This window comes from Labeo rohita, chromosome 3 (genome assembly GCF_022985175.1).
Source record: "Labeo rohita strain BAU-BD-2019 chromosome 3, IGBB_LRoh.1.0, whole genome shotgun sequence".
Taxonomy (NCBI): domain Eukaryota; kingdom Metazoa; phylum Chordata; class Actinopteri; order Cypriniformes; family Cyprinidae; genus Labeo; species Labeo rohita.
In genome coordinates, this window is record NC_066871.1 from 38,422,553 (window position 1) to 38,438,904 (window position 16,352).

Here is a 16,352-nt window from a genome sequence, read left to right on the forward strand (position 1 = left end):
AACACAGCTTCCCTCACTGACTGATATATACAGAGACAGATGCTTGTGATGGGTGGCACGCATAATTCAAGACTGTACCCACCCTGGAAATATTCAGTTTAACCTACAACCTTTCAGTCTTGAAATATGAATCAAAGGAACAAAGGAATCAAGGAATGTGATGAATTAAAAGCATGTTTGAAAAAATAAAGATCAAGAGAGAAATGTTGAAAGAGTTGAATAAAATCGATAGATCAATAATGTCATTTTAAGATTTTTGGATTTCTTACGTTTTGAAATAAATCAATAGATGCAGAAATGGTTTAAATGGTAAAGAGTAGGATTAGGCATATGCACCTGTGGATCACACTGTGAGAATTATTACATTTTGAGCCATGACAAACTTTTATGGGATAGATTTTGATTTATGTATTGGCTCAGATGAGTTTTAAAAACTATGGGTGATAGGGCATTCTCTTCATTGGCTTCTAAACTGTGGAATTCCCTGCCCACTGAGATTAGGAATGCAGAATCCTTTAATCCTTTAATTTTTAAAGCATCCCTTAAAACTTACTTTTTAGTGTAGCTTTTATGTGATTTATGTGGGTTCTTCGTTTTTATTATACTGGCTTTGCAATTATTTATTTATTTATTCATTCATTTATTTATTTTGCTTGTATTTTATGTGTGTGTGTGTGTGTGTGTGTGTGTGTATCTTTTAACTTTCTTATTTGTATTATGTTTGTATAGCGTTTTGAGATGCTGCTTTTAAAGGCGCTATATAAAATAAAGTCTATTATTATTATTATTATGAAGTTGAGAAGAGTGATTAATAAACAGTGAGAAATTAACTGCACGTTTAAATATTATACTTTGTATCTGAAGACATCTAGAGTTTGTATCCTGTTTTGAAGACAGTATGAAAAGTTGATTAAGTGCAGGGATTCTGTGAACTAATATTCTAAGAACTGCTCTTTCTCTGAAAAGAAGAACTTGCTTTATTAAAACAGAATGAGAAAACTGCTGTTGTCAGACCTTCAGCTTCTCTCTTGAAAGTGGAAGTTTACACTTCAGAGGGGTCAACATGGAGAGAGACTGATTCAGTGCAGGAAAAGGTGAAACTTTCTCTTGAGAATTTTCCTAAACACATTCTGACATTCAAAATGTTGGCAGATTGAAGGTAGACAAACAACAGAGGTCACAGACAACAACACCTGGGCCCAAATGTATAAAACTTCTCAGAAATGCTCTTAAAAATTAATCTTTGACTTAAGTGTCACAAAAATCTTAGTACAAAGCAGGACTTTTCTAAAAGCAACTTTCAATAAAGTCTAAGGCTGATTCTTAAGTGCTGACCGAGGTGACAGTTAAGTGTTGTGAACTAAGGACTACAACGATGTCAACCCAAAATTGCCAAGCTCGACCTCTAAAACAACATAGTGAGCCTGCTCATGTGAAGTCACTGCAGCACAACACTAATTATTTAATGTAACGGCAATAAAATAATTTAATTAAGACACTATTTAATATTTCTATGTATTTTTTTAATCACAATCTATTATTGATGTTTTGAAATCATTTTCTATTGGTATGTCTCCTTGTTTACAGCTGGAGCAATGATGTGAACATGAGGTCCATCAGCAGCTCCAATAACTCAAAGAAAGCCCACAATCCTCATAAAAGTGGCTTGTTTTTGCAGCATGGTTTGATGGTCAGTTGAAAAGTCAATGAACTGCCATATAGTAGTGGCTAAAAGTGATGTTTGGCTTGGGAAATTTGACATCTTCAACCTTAAAAAAAAAAAAGTTTTAAAGTTTTTGTAAACATATTGCATAGTTGCTAGAGTAGTTGTTTTATTTGTGTGTGATAATAACAATGAAACATGCCAAATGTGGTCATGCTGTCATACAAAGAAATTATGAACACATGTAAAAACAAGTGAGGACCAACGAAATATTAATAACTGATTATGTTGTTCTCAATGTGACAGTGTTGCCAATTTAGTATTCCTCACAAAAAATGCTAAAAATGGTTTAAGTAAAATGTAGGGTCATAAAAAAACATCCACACATCACTTTTGGCCACTGTTGTGTTTGATGGGGTTAGTGCCACAATATTTAACACATTACTAACTGTGTCTATTGATGCATTGATGCAGTCATCAGTGCATCAATAACCAGTGCATTGATGCATTTATTTATTTTTTTTTCAATTTTCCAGCCAAAAAATGTAATAACTACTCTCATTTCTGGAATTAGAGCATTGATTTGTAAAGTGAAAAAAAGAAAAGTCAAAAAATGTATTTACTTATTATTATCGTTTTATCAACTCTATATCATCATATAACTTAACATAACTGATCGGTTATGGTCAAAACAGAGACGTGGTTACACCCGATGAAGCTATCATGCTAGCGGGTCGTACACCGGACCAGGTCGACAGAAAAAGTAACTCCGGCAAGAGAAGAGGAGAGGGACTGTGCATCTACTCTAATGGCAGGTGGTGTACAGATGCTACAGTCATGGAAAGACATTGTTCACCTGATCTGGAGTTTGTTACACTGAGATGTCTGCCCTTCTATTTGCCGCATAAGTTCACTGTAGTTGTTGTCATAGCTGTGTACATTCCACCCAGTGCTAATATTACAGTGCCATTGAACTTTTGCTAGCAGCAATCAACTAAATGCAGTGTGTGCATCCTGATGGGATCTGTATTATAGCTGGAGACTTTAATCGTACAAATTTAAAGATTGCACAGGATGCAATCTCACAACTGCAGGACTGTTTTGAGCACACTACATGGAATATATTTGCACAGCAGGACCTGGCAGACTATACATCCACTATTTTGTTTTATATTCACACTTGTATTGATAATGTTACTGTATAATGATGATGATGATGATGATGATGATGTTTTGCTGCATTCAATACCATCATCCCTGGCAGAATGGTGACTAAACACAGTCTGGGTGTCAGTCACCACACATGCAGATGGATTAAGGACTTCTTAACAGAGCGTCCCGAGTTGGTCAGGATCGAGATCCATCAGTCCTCATAACTAGTACTCAGCACTGGTGTTCCCCAATCTATGGCAGCAATGTCACCATTAAGTTTGCAGATGATACTGCGGTGGTGGGACTGATAGGGACTGACGGGACTGACAGAAATGAGATCCAAAAACTCACTGTCTGGTGCTCTGATAACAACTTGACACTCAACTCCTCAAAAACAAACATTTAAAGGTCCATTAGAAAGAATATGCTTACATTTATTTCTGCTGAGAAGTGTAAATGCAGTTCAGTATTTTCTTAGTTTCTTTCTTTCTTTGTGTGTGTGTGTGTACTTGTTTTTGCTACATTGTGGGGACCCAAATGTCCCCACAAGGATAGTAAAACCTGAAATTTTTGACATTGTGGGGACATTATTTTTAAAATGATTAAAAATAGTAAATGATGTTTATCTGAAAGTGTAACGATGCAAACATTTTTTCTGTAAGGGGTAGGTTTAGGGTTAGGGTTGGATTAGGGGATAGACAATATCGTTTGGTCAGTTTAAAATCTATAGAAGTCTATGGAAAGTGTGTGTGTGTGTGTGATCTAAGGTTTTCTGGAACTACAAATTATGCATGAGTAAAATGCAAGTTTAAGCGTCTCACTGTCTCTCTTTTCCCGGAAAACATCTCTCTTATCAATATCCCAACAAAACAAGTCCTCCAAGGACTAGACAAGATACACAGACCAGCACAAGAGTGTGTAAAAACAGCAAGAGACAGTATATACTGTACAATTTAATAGGGAAGGACGGGTGGGAACTTGGGAGGAGGCTCGGGAGGAGGACAGACACAGGGAAGAAGGATAACAAGAAATTATATATACTGTATATATATAATATGACGTTAGCAAAATGCTAACCTTTCATTGTTTGAAGTAAAACAATTAAAAGTGGGGGGGAAACTTACGTTATGAAATAAATATTTTTCTCCAATGAATGCTGGGCACAATTATTGGCACCCTTAGAAATTATGATGAGTAAAATATCTCTGAAGTATATTCCCATTCATATTTGCATTTATTTAGCACACTAGAATGACTAGGAGTATGATATTGTCCAGCCATATTGTCTTCCTTTTTCACAGGATTATAAATATGAGGTGCACAAAGGCCAAATTCCCCATCACAAGGAATAAAACCAAAGAATATAGTTCTGATGTGCAGAACAAGATTGTTGAGCTTCACAAAATAGAAAGTGGCTGTAAGAAAAGAGCTAAAGCATTGAAAATCCCAATTTCCATCATTAGGACAATAATTAAGAATTTCAATCAACTAAAGATGTTACAAATCTGCCTGGAAAAGGATGTGTCTATATCATCCTAATACATGGTGAGGAGGAGAGTTTAAGTGTCCAAAGACTCTCCAAGGATCACAGGTGGAGAATTGCAGAGAATAGTTAAGTCTTGGGGATCAAAAGACAAAAAATAAAAATACACTAAAAATCCTCCTTGCTCATTCGAAAACAAACTCCAGCATATTCAGCTGTCAAACACGACTTGAATTTCAAATGGGACTGGCTTCTGTAAATTCTGAAATTAAAAAAAAGAGCTTTCTGGCAGCAAACCCACCAGATGGGTTTGGTACAAAAAGTACCCCATGCCCACGGTTAAATATACTGCTGGATCTTTGATGCCGTGGGCTTATTTTCCTGCCAGAGGTCCTGGACATCTTGTTCAGATACATGGCATCATGGATTCTAGCAAATACCAACAGATAAAAAATCTAAATCTGACTGCATCTGTTAAAAGTTCTATAATGAGCTGTGGTTGGATCTTCCATCAGGACAATGATCCAAATCAAACAACAAAATCAACACAAAAATGTGTCACTGAGCATAAAATGAAGCTTCTGCCATGGCCGTCGCAGTTGCCTGACCTGAACCCTATAGAAATGCGTGAGGTGAACTGAAAAGAAGAAGAAGCACAAGCATGGAGCTGAGAAACTGAAGGATCTGAAGAGTTTCTGTATGAAGGAATGGTCTCTGATCTCTTGTCAGGTGTTCTCCAAACTCTTCAGGCATTAAAGGAGAAAACTCAGCTGTTATCTTGAATAAAGGACGTTACAATAATTGGGTGCCAATAATTGTGGTCAACATGAACTGGAGAAAAACATTTATTTCACAATGAGATTTCCCCCCTGCTTTCCATTGTTTTACTTCAATTATAGGTTAGAATTTTGTGAATTTTTTGAATAAAAGATTAAAAGGATGCGGATTTATTTTCACAGCCACCTTTGCTCATATTTACCAAGGGTGCCAATATTAGTGGAGGGCACTGTATATATATGTTAACAGAGAACAAGTCACAGTGAAGGACAATACAAAACAATACATGATTTACAGTTTGTGAAAAGTGCCAAAAAAAAAATGCATTAAAAATAAGTGTTATAGTGAATGGCATTCAACTTTTCACAGTTGTAACACTTCCAAAAATATATAAAACTTGTACAGTGACTAAAAACTGATTGTACTCTGAATATGTCTTAAACCTTGTTTACAGTGCAAGTGCAAGATATTTCTTATCACAATAATAAAATAATATGAAATATTGTAATATATAATAATAACTTTATTTGCCTAAATAATCTGTGAAATCACACAGCACAATTTCCACAACAAGTTGCCTTTGTGTTTAGAATGTAACTCATTTTTATTTTGTATAAACAGCTTTGGGGAAGTGCTGATCTTGACAGTGACGCCCTCAACTTAGTAAAGAGTGTCGAAGTTTAAATACAACCATCATCATTTCCTGCACAACAGACTTGACTGTCTCTCTTCTGCGATCTGTGAAAACATCACAAGACCCTTATAATACAGCACACTCAACTTTGCATGATTTTCTGTGTGTTTCTAGAGGACAGAGGTAAGAACTCTAGTTCAGCTCTGCTGACATTATAAAAATTCACATTTTATATAAAAGGAATATGATTTAACAACAGGTTAGCGAAATACATTTTTGGAAAATTTGTACTTTCAAAAGTAAAATATCACCTTTTGAATCCTTTGTTCTTTTACTTTTATAAGTGTTTTTTTTTTTTTTACTTTAACAAGAGTACATTGTGAATGTCCTATACAATGCATGTGAACATGTATGATGAACGTGATGGAAATGTTTTAAATCATTTCCTGAGAATGGATGAAAAGTGTATGATGGTTAGAGAGGGAATTATCTTGAAGTATTGTATATTGTATGATTTCAAGAAGGGAATTACCTATACTGTAGACTTATGTTGAATTGTATTCAGGATGGGAATTACCCAAGGTGCAGTACTGTAGAATTGTATAATATTACACTGATTAGTTACGCATTTAGTAGGTTAATTGTAGTCATAGCAAGAATTTTTGTGACAATGCTTATAAAGCTTATATAAATCTTACCATTATGTGGACAAACAAACAAAAATAAAATAAAATAAATTTAAATATTATTTTTTAATGACATTAATATGCAAGTGCAATGGGGGAGAGTAAAACAGTATTTTAGTCTTTTTAAAGTTTACAGATTTGATCAGTTTGTCTTTAGCAAGAATATCTAGTGCCAATAAAAAACTTGTCAGTATCTAGTGCCTGTGTGAATCCTCCTGCTCTGTTGTTTATGCTGCTATTACGGATCCATTTTAATAAAATCCATTTTAATTAAATTTCATAATTCATTTGGTTAAGTAATTATTTAGGCTACTAATCACAATTTGTTGCATTTTGATTATAGTTTCATTCTCTGCTTTAATTTATAAATCTATTTTACTTTTTTGTCAGACCAATATTTCCCATATTGTAGACATTTTTAAACAAATCAGCTTTAAACAAATGCACCTAACCTACTTTGTGCTTAAGCATTTGGATGGGAACTTGGCAATAACTTGCAAATTCAGTGTGTGACAAACACACTCTTCAGTGTAGTTCACTGGAGAACAGACATGACTGAACCTCTTTGGAGAAATGTGACAGAGAATATGTTGATATTTTTCTAAGACACTGTTTACAAATTTCACAGATTTCTCTGGATCATCTACTGGACACTGATATTTGTCAGATTTTCTATGTATTTCTACTAAAGGAAAGACAAGGTAAGGATTCTTATTTCTTGTTTTATTGGTCTTAATAAATAGTCGTTAGGCATAGTGAGAATAGGTCCTTAAAATAAAGTGTTAGCAGAAATGTAAAATATGTAATGATAAAAAACTGGTGGCTGCCTGTGTGTATTAGTTTTAATAATAAAGTAAAATAGCTAACTAATGATTTTGCTATAGTACCCAGAACCATTCAATTTTATTGGTACAGACTGATGAAATTTTGGTATGTGACACTATTTGCAGCATTTGATCAAGTTTATTTAATAGATCACATTATTTATGTTTTTTTTTTTTTTTGTTTGTTTTTTTTCAGCCAGGAAGAAGAGACCATTCTTAGTTGAAGCTCTTGAAGAAGTAATAAAATCCAGCCTCAGACTGAGTAAAGGGTGATTTGTTCCTTAACTTTGTTCTTCTGTTGCATCGAGATGAGTGCGATCCCGAAAAAAAAAAAAGTTGGAAAAAAAGTTGGAAAAAAAAAAATCTTTGTAAAAAACACTAAATCTTCTGTAAATACTAAAACCACTCTTGAGAAAGGAGGAAGAAACCCACCTAATGTCACTTTAGATTTTGTGCTTGAGGATTTGTTAACATATTTTAATGTTAAGATCTTGCATGAAACTAAAAAAGAGATTGAAAAGAAATATGACATTAACAAGGAGTGTGATGATTGCTGGCCAGAGGATGATATTAAACGAGCTTGGGGAAAAGCACGAAGAATTGATAAAGATTTAAGAAGAAAGCGCTGGTCTGTTGTGATAGTGCTGCAGCTATTAAAAATACAAAAAGAAAAGAAGAGTCTAGTCTGAATGAGAGTGGACATTTAGTCCAAAGATGCACAGAGTTGAGTTTGAAAGATATGCATGACCAAATGAAAGCTGAAAGAGAGAATGGAAGAGGGAAAAATTGTCTTCGGTCAACGGATGATATAAGTCAAGCTCAAAGCAGTGCTGCACCAAATATAGTGGTAGCTGCTAAAGGAGTTAAGCAACAAACAACAAACAGAAATCAAGGGCAAACAGGTAGTGTCAGTCAGTGCCAAACTAGGACACCATTTCAGCCCACGAGACAGTCCAGTGGGAATGATCCTGGTGCTCCCAATGACCAGTCCGGGATTGATTTCAGTGCAGCATCAGAATCAGAAACAGGAGCAAAGAAGCGTGGTCCCATCTACATACGTATCCCGCTCACAGAAATGTTTGACAAGAACAAAACCTCTGCTCCACCAAAACCAGGTTCACCTTTTAATTCTGTATATAAATTAATAGATTGTTCTCCCCAGGCAGAAAAAAATGATAATAAAAAAAGTAACAAAATAATTAAAAAACAATTTTATGTCATGTCATACGACAAAGAGAAAAATAATTCTGAATGGGTGTATGAGATATTGAATGTGAGTACTTTACCTTCATATTATAAGAAACCAACATTTAGAGACTCAGACTCAGACTCTGACTACAAACTATCTAACAGCAATCCATTTAAGAGCACAGGCTATGATCGTGGTCATCTTGCTGCTGCTGCCAATCACACATGGTGTCAGGAAGCCTATAAAAAGACTTTTTTGATGTACAACATAACACCACAGTATAGTAACTTCAACAGAGGCAAGTGGAAGAAGTTAGAAGAATACTGTCGAAAGAAAATAATCAGCGAAACAGTCCGTAATGTGCATGTGTACACTGGACCACTTTACCTGAAAGAAACAGAAAATGTGGGAGAGAAAGTAGTGCCATCTCACTTCTTTAAGGTGGTAATTGTGGAGAAAGAGGGTGAAGACATAGAGCTAGAATGCTATACGTTGCCCAATGAGAAATCAAAAGACAATGAAAACAGTGAAGAAGATACAGAAAATGATTGGTTAAATCCCTATAAGGTAGACATTACAGATATTGAGAAAATGTCTGGCCTGAAGTTTACAGAAAGCTGTCCTGAATTGACAAAGGAGGACTATACAAGGACGGCAACATGGATGGGAAACAAAGGGAAAAAAAGTGTTACAATAGATGTCACAATAAGCTCCTGTAAGAAAAATTATGAGGATCCCCAAGGTTTTAATGAAGAATAATTTGCATTGCAGCATAGCAGTGACAAAGTACTTTGGATTCAGCTGAGTCAGCGAACCCGAACATCCTAAACGCAAACCTTTTATACTGTTACAGTTTACTACCCTTAAGGTACATGAAGTTGGTCCTGTCGTAACAGCTGTGATCTGTATCTTAATGAACCTTTTGAGCTTAAATGCTAGAAATAAGTTATGTAGACAAATTATATTTATGTATTTCTTTATAAAACTTCTGTATTCTTTTTTTTTTTTTCATATATAAACTTAAAGCAAACAGCACAGGAAAGCAGCGCATCACTGTGTAAAAGCTAAAAAGCATCCAGTGTGAAAGCATTATGAAGTGTTTTTGAGGGAATGCAATTTTTTTCTATAATTATATGTATATATAGTTATACTTAAATCACATTCTTCAACTTTGTGTTTCAAGTTCTAAAGAGTTTTTTATCATTTTGTGGAAAAACACAACAACATGTATCTGAGTGTTATCATTCAGTGAGTCAGTGAGTTCAGTGTGTTTCAATAAGCAGTTAGATATTTGCTCAAATTTATGTCATATCTAATTCGCTGTACTGTTCCTTTTGTGCTGTGTAATTGTTTTTTGCAAGACAAAAGCACACTTTTTCCTTCACTGTGACATATACATATATAAATAAAAGAAAATAAAACCAAAAAATCTGACTATTTTTTGTCAGGCCAATTATTATGGAGGATGAAACCTGCGAAAATGATAAATAAATGATAAATAAATAAATAAATAATGTACTTGTATATACATTATTAATAAATTTATGTTTATAAATAATAAACCTGGAAATATCAGAGAATTTGAACATTTTGACAAACAGGCCTGGAAAAGAAGATTTCTTTTATTTTCTATTGTTTTTTGTTTGTTTGTTTTTATGTGTTTGTTACATTGCACTGGATTAAAACAAAAATAAAGTTTAAAATAAATCATGTTGATCCCTGCCCATTTTAGGAGTCATGTTTTGAGGCTAATTGCCTTTTACCTGAGTAGTGCAGTGAAATATGTCTCTTTGCTAATTTCCACATATAACAATATATAATTGTATATCTTTTTTTTAGGAAGGTAAGAACCTTAATTTTCCTCTTGACCACAAATGGTGACAAAACTTCATGACACTTCAAATTTTGGGGAAAAATTTGTATATGACCTTAACTTGAAAAAACCTCCAAGGACATCCTCATTTGTAAAAACAATATAGATTCTGTCAGTGTCAGTGAGTGTTTTTTTTTTTAGTTGTTATTCAGTAATTCCACAACCTAAGAACTATACTGTAAACAACTTTTTAATTTAGTCTAGCAATTTAGGAAATTGATTAATTTGTATTCATTTGACCTTTAGATAAAATGTTTTGTAAAGGTCTGGGCCCGTATTTATCAAGCCTCTAAGAATTACTCTCAAGAACACTGATAAAAATTGACTTAAGTCAAAAAATCTTGGCTCAAAGCTGTGCTTAAAAGTTAGTTATCAAGCATCTCAGAAGTAATTTAAGTGAAGTGTAGGACTAAAACTCAAGTGTCAGTCTTAGAGATGATTCAGGACACTTTGCTGTGGCACAAATGGGATTTTGGATGACGAAATACACACGGACCAATCACTGAATAGATTTCCTTATTTAAGAATATTCTCAGATAAATTCACACTGAATAGTTACATTTCTTATAGGAGTTTACATTCAACACACATTTGACAATAAAGAATTTTTAAGAGAATACATTATGGTAAGGAAACAAAGTGTCATCACAACCTTCAATTTAGGGTTGTGCCGACAGACAATAGTACTGTGTATTGAAGATAGTCAGAGATATTGCCTGTTATTGATGCCTTTGACGACAGCAAGACCATTATCATTAGGAGTTCGAGCTATAGCGCTGAAACCCTGTTGTAATTGTAAGGATTTTTATTATTATTATTCTTCCCTAAAACTAATCGTGCAGACCAAACTGTAAGGCCTAGGGAGCAGAAACGCTAACAAGTTTTATGCCTCTGTAATCACGTAGTGATCTCCTCATGCTGAGCAACTTCATTGCTGTCAATCAAATCGTTCATTAAATATTCACAAATATGTCAAAAACCTACTTTTGCGAACTAGTCCTAGGTTTTTCACTTAATCTCGATCAAAAAAAACTGCAGCGCAGTTCTCTGGACTCTCTAAATCAAAATATCAAAATAATGTTTAATTTTACCCTTTGAGTAGGTATAATGTGGTCATTTATTTTTTAAAAAAAAGGGCATGGTCAATTGCATGCAAAATCAGAACTTCACAAAACTAGGTGAGCACATGTATCATATTATGCCAAACAAGCATGCAAAGTTTCATGGAGCATAGGTGGTGCTATGACAGTTAAAAAGGCTTCAATAAACACAAAATTTCTATGGTAAATGGCTTCAAATTTCTAAAAAAAAAAGCTCATATATTCACACAAACACTAGATACTTCATACCATATGATAGATCCCCTCATTCTCAACAACTTTGCCTCTAGGACCATTGCTGTCAATCCAACTGTTTTTTTTTAATATTTGATATTATTATTAAAAAAAAAAAAAAAAAAAAAAAAAAAAAAAAACTACTTTTGTGAACTAGTCCTAGATTTTTAACTCAAAATCAAAATCAGTGCATAAAAATTCTCTAGGCTCTCTAGGTCAATAATTATCAAAAAAAAAAAAAAGTTGTACATTTCCATTTGGACAGCTATAACAGGGACATTCAATAATGGTCCTTATACAGTGTACCTAAGTGCCTAAAACTCCTTAAAGAAAAGAGTAAACTAATGCATCATGTAAACAAGCATGCAACATTTTATGGAGACCAGGCTAAAAATGGCACTAAAACAGCTATAAACTTCAAAAACATTATTTTTTATATGCTATCTGAAGATACAATTTTAACCAACAGATGCCAGCATAAGACCACTAATGGGCTCATTTATTCAGTAATATAGTATTTCTCATCTTTTGTCTTATGAATTGGCATTTAGACATCATAAAATTATTAGCATTGCATTTCAAATCACTCTTACTGATGGTTTAGCACTTTATTCATACAGAAATTGTATGGATTGTATCGTGTGCAGTGTAAATAAGGGGTAAGACATTTATTCATCATACAGTGCAGATAGCTTCACTGATTATAACAGGAGTGTTTTTTAAAAAGCATAATACTTGCACTAGACTGAAGTCCGTTATGACGTTCTTTGCTTGTTTTGAATTACTGATGAAATGTAACCGTTTGATTAACTGCTTGTCGTAAAACATTTTGAAACATTCCTCCTCTCCTGAAAGATTCACACAAGTCTCTGTCTCCTCATTTTGCTATTTAGCTCTGCTCACCCCACCTCTCTCTTCTGTGGGGTGATGAGGCATCCTGTTTACTTCAGCAGCATTTAGTCACATGTAGCCGTGAAACTTGCTAACTAGCACATTTATTAGGAAAGGCGATTTGCAAAGATTCTTTTAAAAAAAGAAGATTTCACTGTGATGCAATACATATTTCAAAATGTTTGTTTCTCATTTACTTTAAACAGTAATTCAGTGACATTTAACAAACAGGTGAAGAAATTGCTTAATATGTACAATTTAGATTTGTATTTATCTGGATATTTGATTTCATATTACAGTTGAGGTCAAAAGTTTATATACACCTTGCAGAATCTGCAAAATGTTAATTATTTTAGCAAAATAAGGGAGATCATACAAAATGCATGTTATTTTTTTCTTTAGTACTGACCTGAATAAGATATTTCACATAATAATGTTTACATATAGTCCACAAAAAAAAAAGTAGTTGAACTTATAAAAATGACCCATTCAAAAGTTTATAAGCTTGATTCTTAATACTGTGTTGTTACCTGAGTGATCCACAGCTGTGTTTTGTTTGTTTGTTTTTTTTTTTTAGTGATAGTTGTTTGTGAGTCCCTTGTTTGTCCTGAATAATTAAACTGCCCGCTGTTCTTCAGAAAAATCCTTCAGGTCCCACAAATTCTTTGATTTTTCAGCATTTTTGTGTATTTGAACCCTTTCCAACAATGATTTTGAGGTCCATATTTTCACACTAAGGACAACTATTTCGGAAAGTTCAAATGCTCATGCCATAATGGACTTCACCAAATGTATTTTTTACTGTGTCAAATGTATAAAATATTGTTTTCTTGTTACTGTTAACATGAGCAAAAGTGTATTGAATGTTTGTTTGTTTGTTTTTTTTCAGGTGAAAAGTACGGTGGCCGAGAGAGCTCAACGCGCTGCAACTTAAGAAAACACATGCAAACAGAAAAAAACCACAACAAATTAAGAAAACATCTTCATCAGTTTGACAACACAAGCACTGCAAATCCTCGCAACGCAAACACAAATACGGAGACGCGCTGCAAATTCTCACAACACAACCAAACACACGAACGTGCTGCAAATAGCACAGACCACAACGGAAATGTTTCAGGGGGACCTCAAAAAGTGACGGACCCAGCTGATTTTAACCATTAATTAGGTGTTGCAGTTTTTTTTCGTGAACTTTGAACGTTATATTTATTTGCATTAATTATTTTTTATTTATTTTATTTTATTTATTTTATTTATTTTTTATTTATTTATATATTTGCAATTAAGTTAATAACGTTTCACAGTTAAGTGTGTAATTCGTCAGATTAGTCTAATAATATCCAAAAGACCAATGAATCGTATGATCAGGATGTTAAACAAAATAATCAGGTCCAGATATTGAACATTTATTTTTCTATTGCCCTTATGCTATTTCATTTTGGACTGGCTTTAAAATAGACATAACAAAGAAATTAAGCAAACCCCTTAATTTAGATTTTCATGATATTTTACTTTGTTTTCAAGACCCCTCTTTTTCTGATAATTATCTTAGCAAAGTTTTATATTCACAAGTCAAAAGTAAGTCAGAAGAAACCATTATATATTACATTTTGTAACACTGATCTTAAAATTTACCCTCTCTAATATGAGATCTCAAAATAAGAAGCTCATAAAAACAAAACAAATTTTAAAGCTTTTCAAATTTATGAAACTGCCCTGGAATTTCCTTTTTTTTTTTTTCTTTCTTTCTTTTGGTATGTTTGTGTTCATTTTGTGTTTTCTATTTCTGCTGTTATTTATTTATTTGCAATTGAATTTGCAATTTGAAATGTTGCTTTGTTTTTTTTTAACTGAATAAAAAAAAAAAAAATAATAATAATAATAATAATCACGTCCCAGCTGGGTTCGTCACTTTTTGAGGTCCCCCTGAAACATTTCCATTGTGTTGTGAGAATTTGCAGCGCGTTTCCGTATTTGTGTTTGCGTCACAAGGATTTGCAGCGCCTGTGTTGTCAAACTGATGAAGATGTTTTCTTAATTTGTTGTCGTTTTTTTCTGTTTGCATGTGTTTTCTTAAGTTGCAGCGCGTTGAGCTCTCTCGGCCACCGTAGAAAAGGGCCATGCAACTCATTTGTGCTCAAGAAATTATCTGGTGATAACAGATCCCAGTTTGTAAATAAAATAAAGAAAATAGAAAATAGAGTTGAATTTAAAGAGTGAGAATGAAAATGAGATGATAAAAACCAAATAGTATGTAACAAAAATGTGAATAACATGAGTTCAAGAAGCCCTGCTCATTGTGTAGTGTTCAAAAGGGACAAGACGTCGACTGACTCAGTAGTGTGTTGTTACTGGACGCACTAGACTATAAACTTCATAAACAGTCTATAAACTATAAACAGTTGGTATGTGGCTGGAAATCTCTGGCACAGATGGGAGATGGGATTGGAGAAGTCCCTTGGAAAGACTGAGTTGCTGCTGGAAGAGGTATTAGTGAGGAAAGCAGGTGAAGCTCATCCTGAGTGGGTCCTAATACCTTAGTATGGTGTTTGTTAACCTGGCTTGAAAAAGGCATGTAGTCCTTCTGAAAGAAATAATAGGTTCTCAGCCTGACTTTTGTCTCTGTATTAACTCGATAACCTTGGAAAGCAGGAAAAAGGTTTAGTTTGGGAGTTTGGTCCTTTAAAAAAAAATGTTTTTATACATCTTCTGTATGCATGTATTGCTCCTGGAAACCAGCTGAAGGAATAATTCAGATGAGGATATCTGCTTCCAGGGTCACATCTGTCCTTGAACATATAAAGTCTTGTTTCCGTCTTTTGTATGATGTATAATCCTTATTGGCCAATCATTACACCACCCTGTTTTTTGCAGTTTTTGTGGGCCCACGCACTCCTGGGTGAAAGGGGGGACTGTGAATATTCAGGCGGCACCAAGCGATAAAGAGTTATAATTTCTAAAACTTTCTCAGAAAGATAGAAGTCAACTTTCAATATCAGCTTTTATTTATGTCCCCCAGGGGGGCAATTCGTTGTAAAAGGCTTTGAGGTCAAACACAAGCACACATTCACATTTTTAATATATTGTCATGTGTTACTGAATGAGTCTGTACCTTTCATATGAATCACCTCTGACATAACAGAATCACCACATAATAAAACAATAAATAATAGCAAGTCTTTCTTTGAACTCAAAACACTGTAAATAACACATTTCAACACGCAGGGTGCTTCTCAAGCAGAGGCTGCATCATCTGCAGCATCATCAAGCTCCGTCAAGGGAAGACCAGACCAATACTAACAGGCCGACTGATGCCTCTATTCAATGGATATTTTCAATTACAGCCATTAAAAGCATTATTAAAGAGGCTGCTCACCTGCTGAATGACTCTCTCTGCATCAGGGAAAAGGCACTCAGGAAAGATCAATGTGACATACTTCTGTCTTATTAAAGTGATTTTCACCGCAGCTTGTTTCCTTTGTTTTCTCCAATTGTGTAGCACCATAGAATTTACTGTCTTTATTTTTGCTAGGTTGGACTTCTTTTGTTTGTTTTGGCTTTTTCTGATCCTTAAAATTTCTCTTCTTTTTGTTTGTTAAACTTATTTATATATTCAAAAACATTCAATTATAATCTTTCATGTCTTTAACACATCCCATGTAATACTAACACATCTTCAAAAGAGGTTAGATGGTAGACAAAGTCACCATAAAATGTACAAGTGACAGGGGCACCTAGATCAGGCCGAAAGGGCACTTTAGTGTTTGCGATTAAAGGGGCAGGGACTTGAACCATGAATGCTGTATCGGTGTGTATGAGATACTGAACAATGAAACTGTAATTGGT

The 16,352-nt window shown here is 34.1% G+C and overlaps 1 protein-coding gene across 1 annotated transcript; it reads left to right on the forward strand.

Moving 5' to 3' along the window:
- The first annotated feature begins 5,790 nt into the window (after positions 1-5,790).
- On the forward strand, positions 5,791-9,970 carry LOC127163411 (endonuclease G, mitochondrial). Its single transcript, XM_051106633.1, has 3 exons — positions 5,791-5,892; positions 7,024-7,096; positions 7,416-9,970. The coding sequence occupies exon 3, from the start codon at positions 7,959-7,961 to the stop codon at positions 9,165-9,167; it is 1,209 nt and encodes a 402-aa protein (XP_050962590.1). The 5' UTR covers positions 5,791-5,892; positions 7,024-7,096; positions 7,416-7,958; the 3' UTR covers positions 9,168-9,970.
- Positions 9,971-16,352: the final 6,382 nt, after the last annotated feature.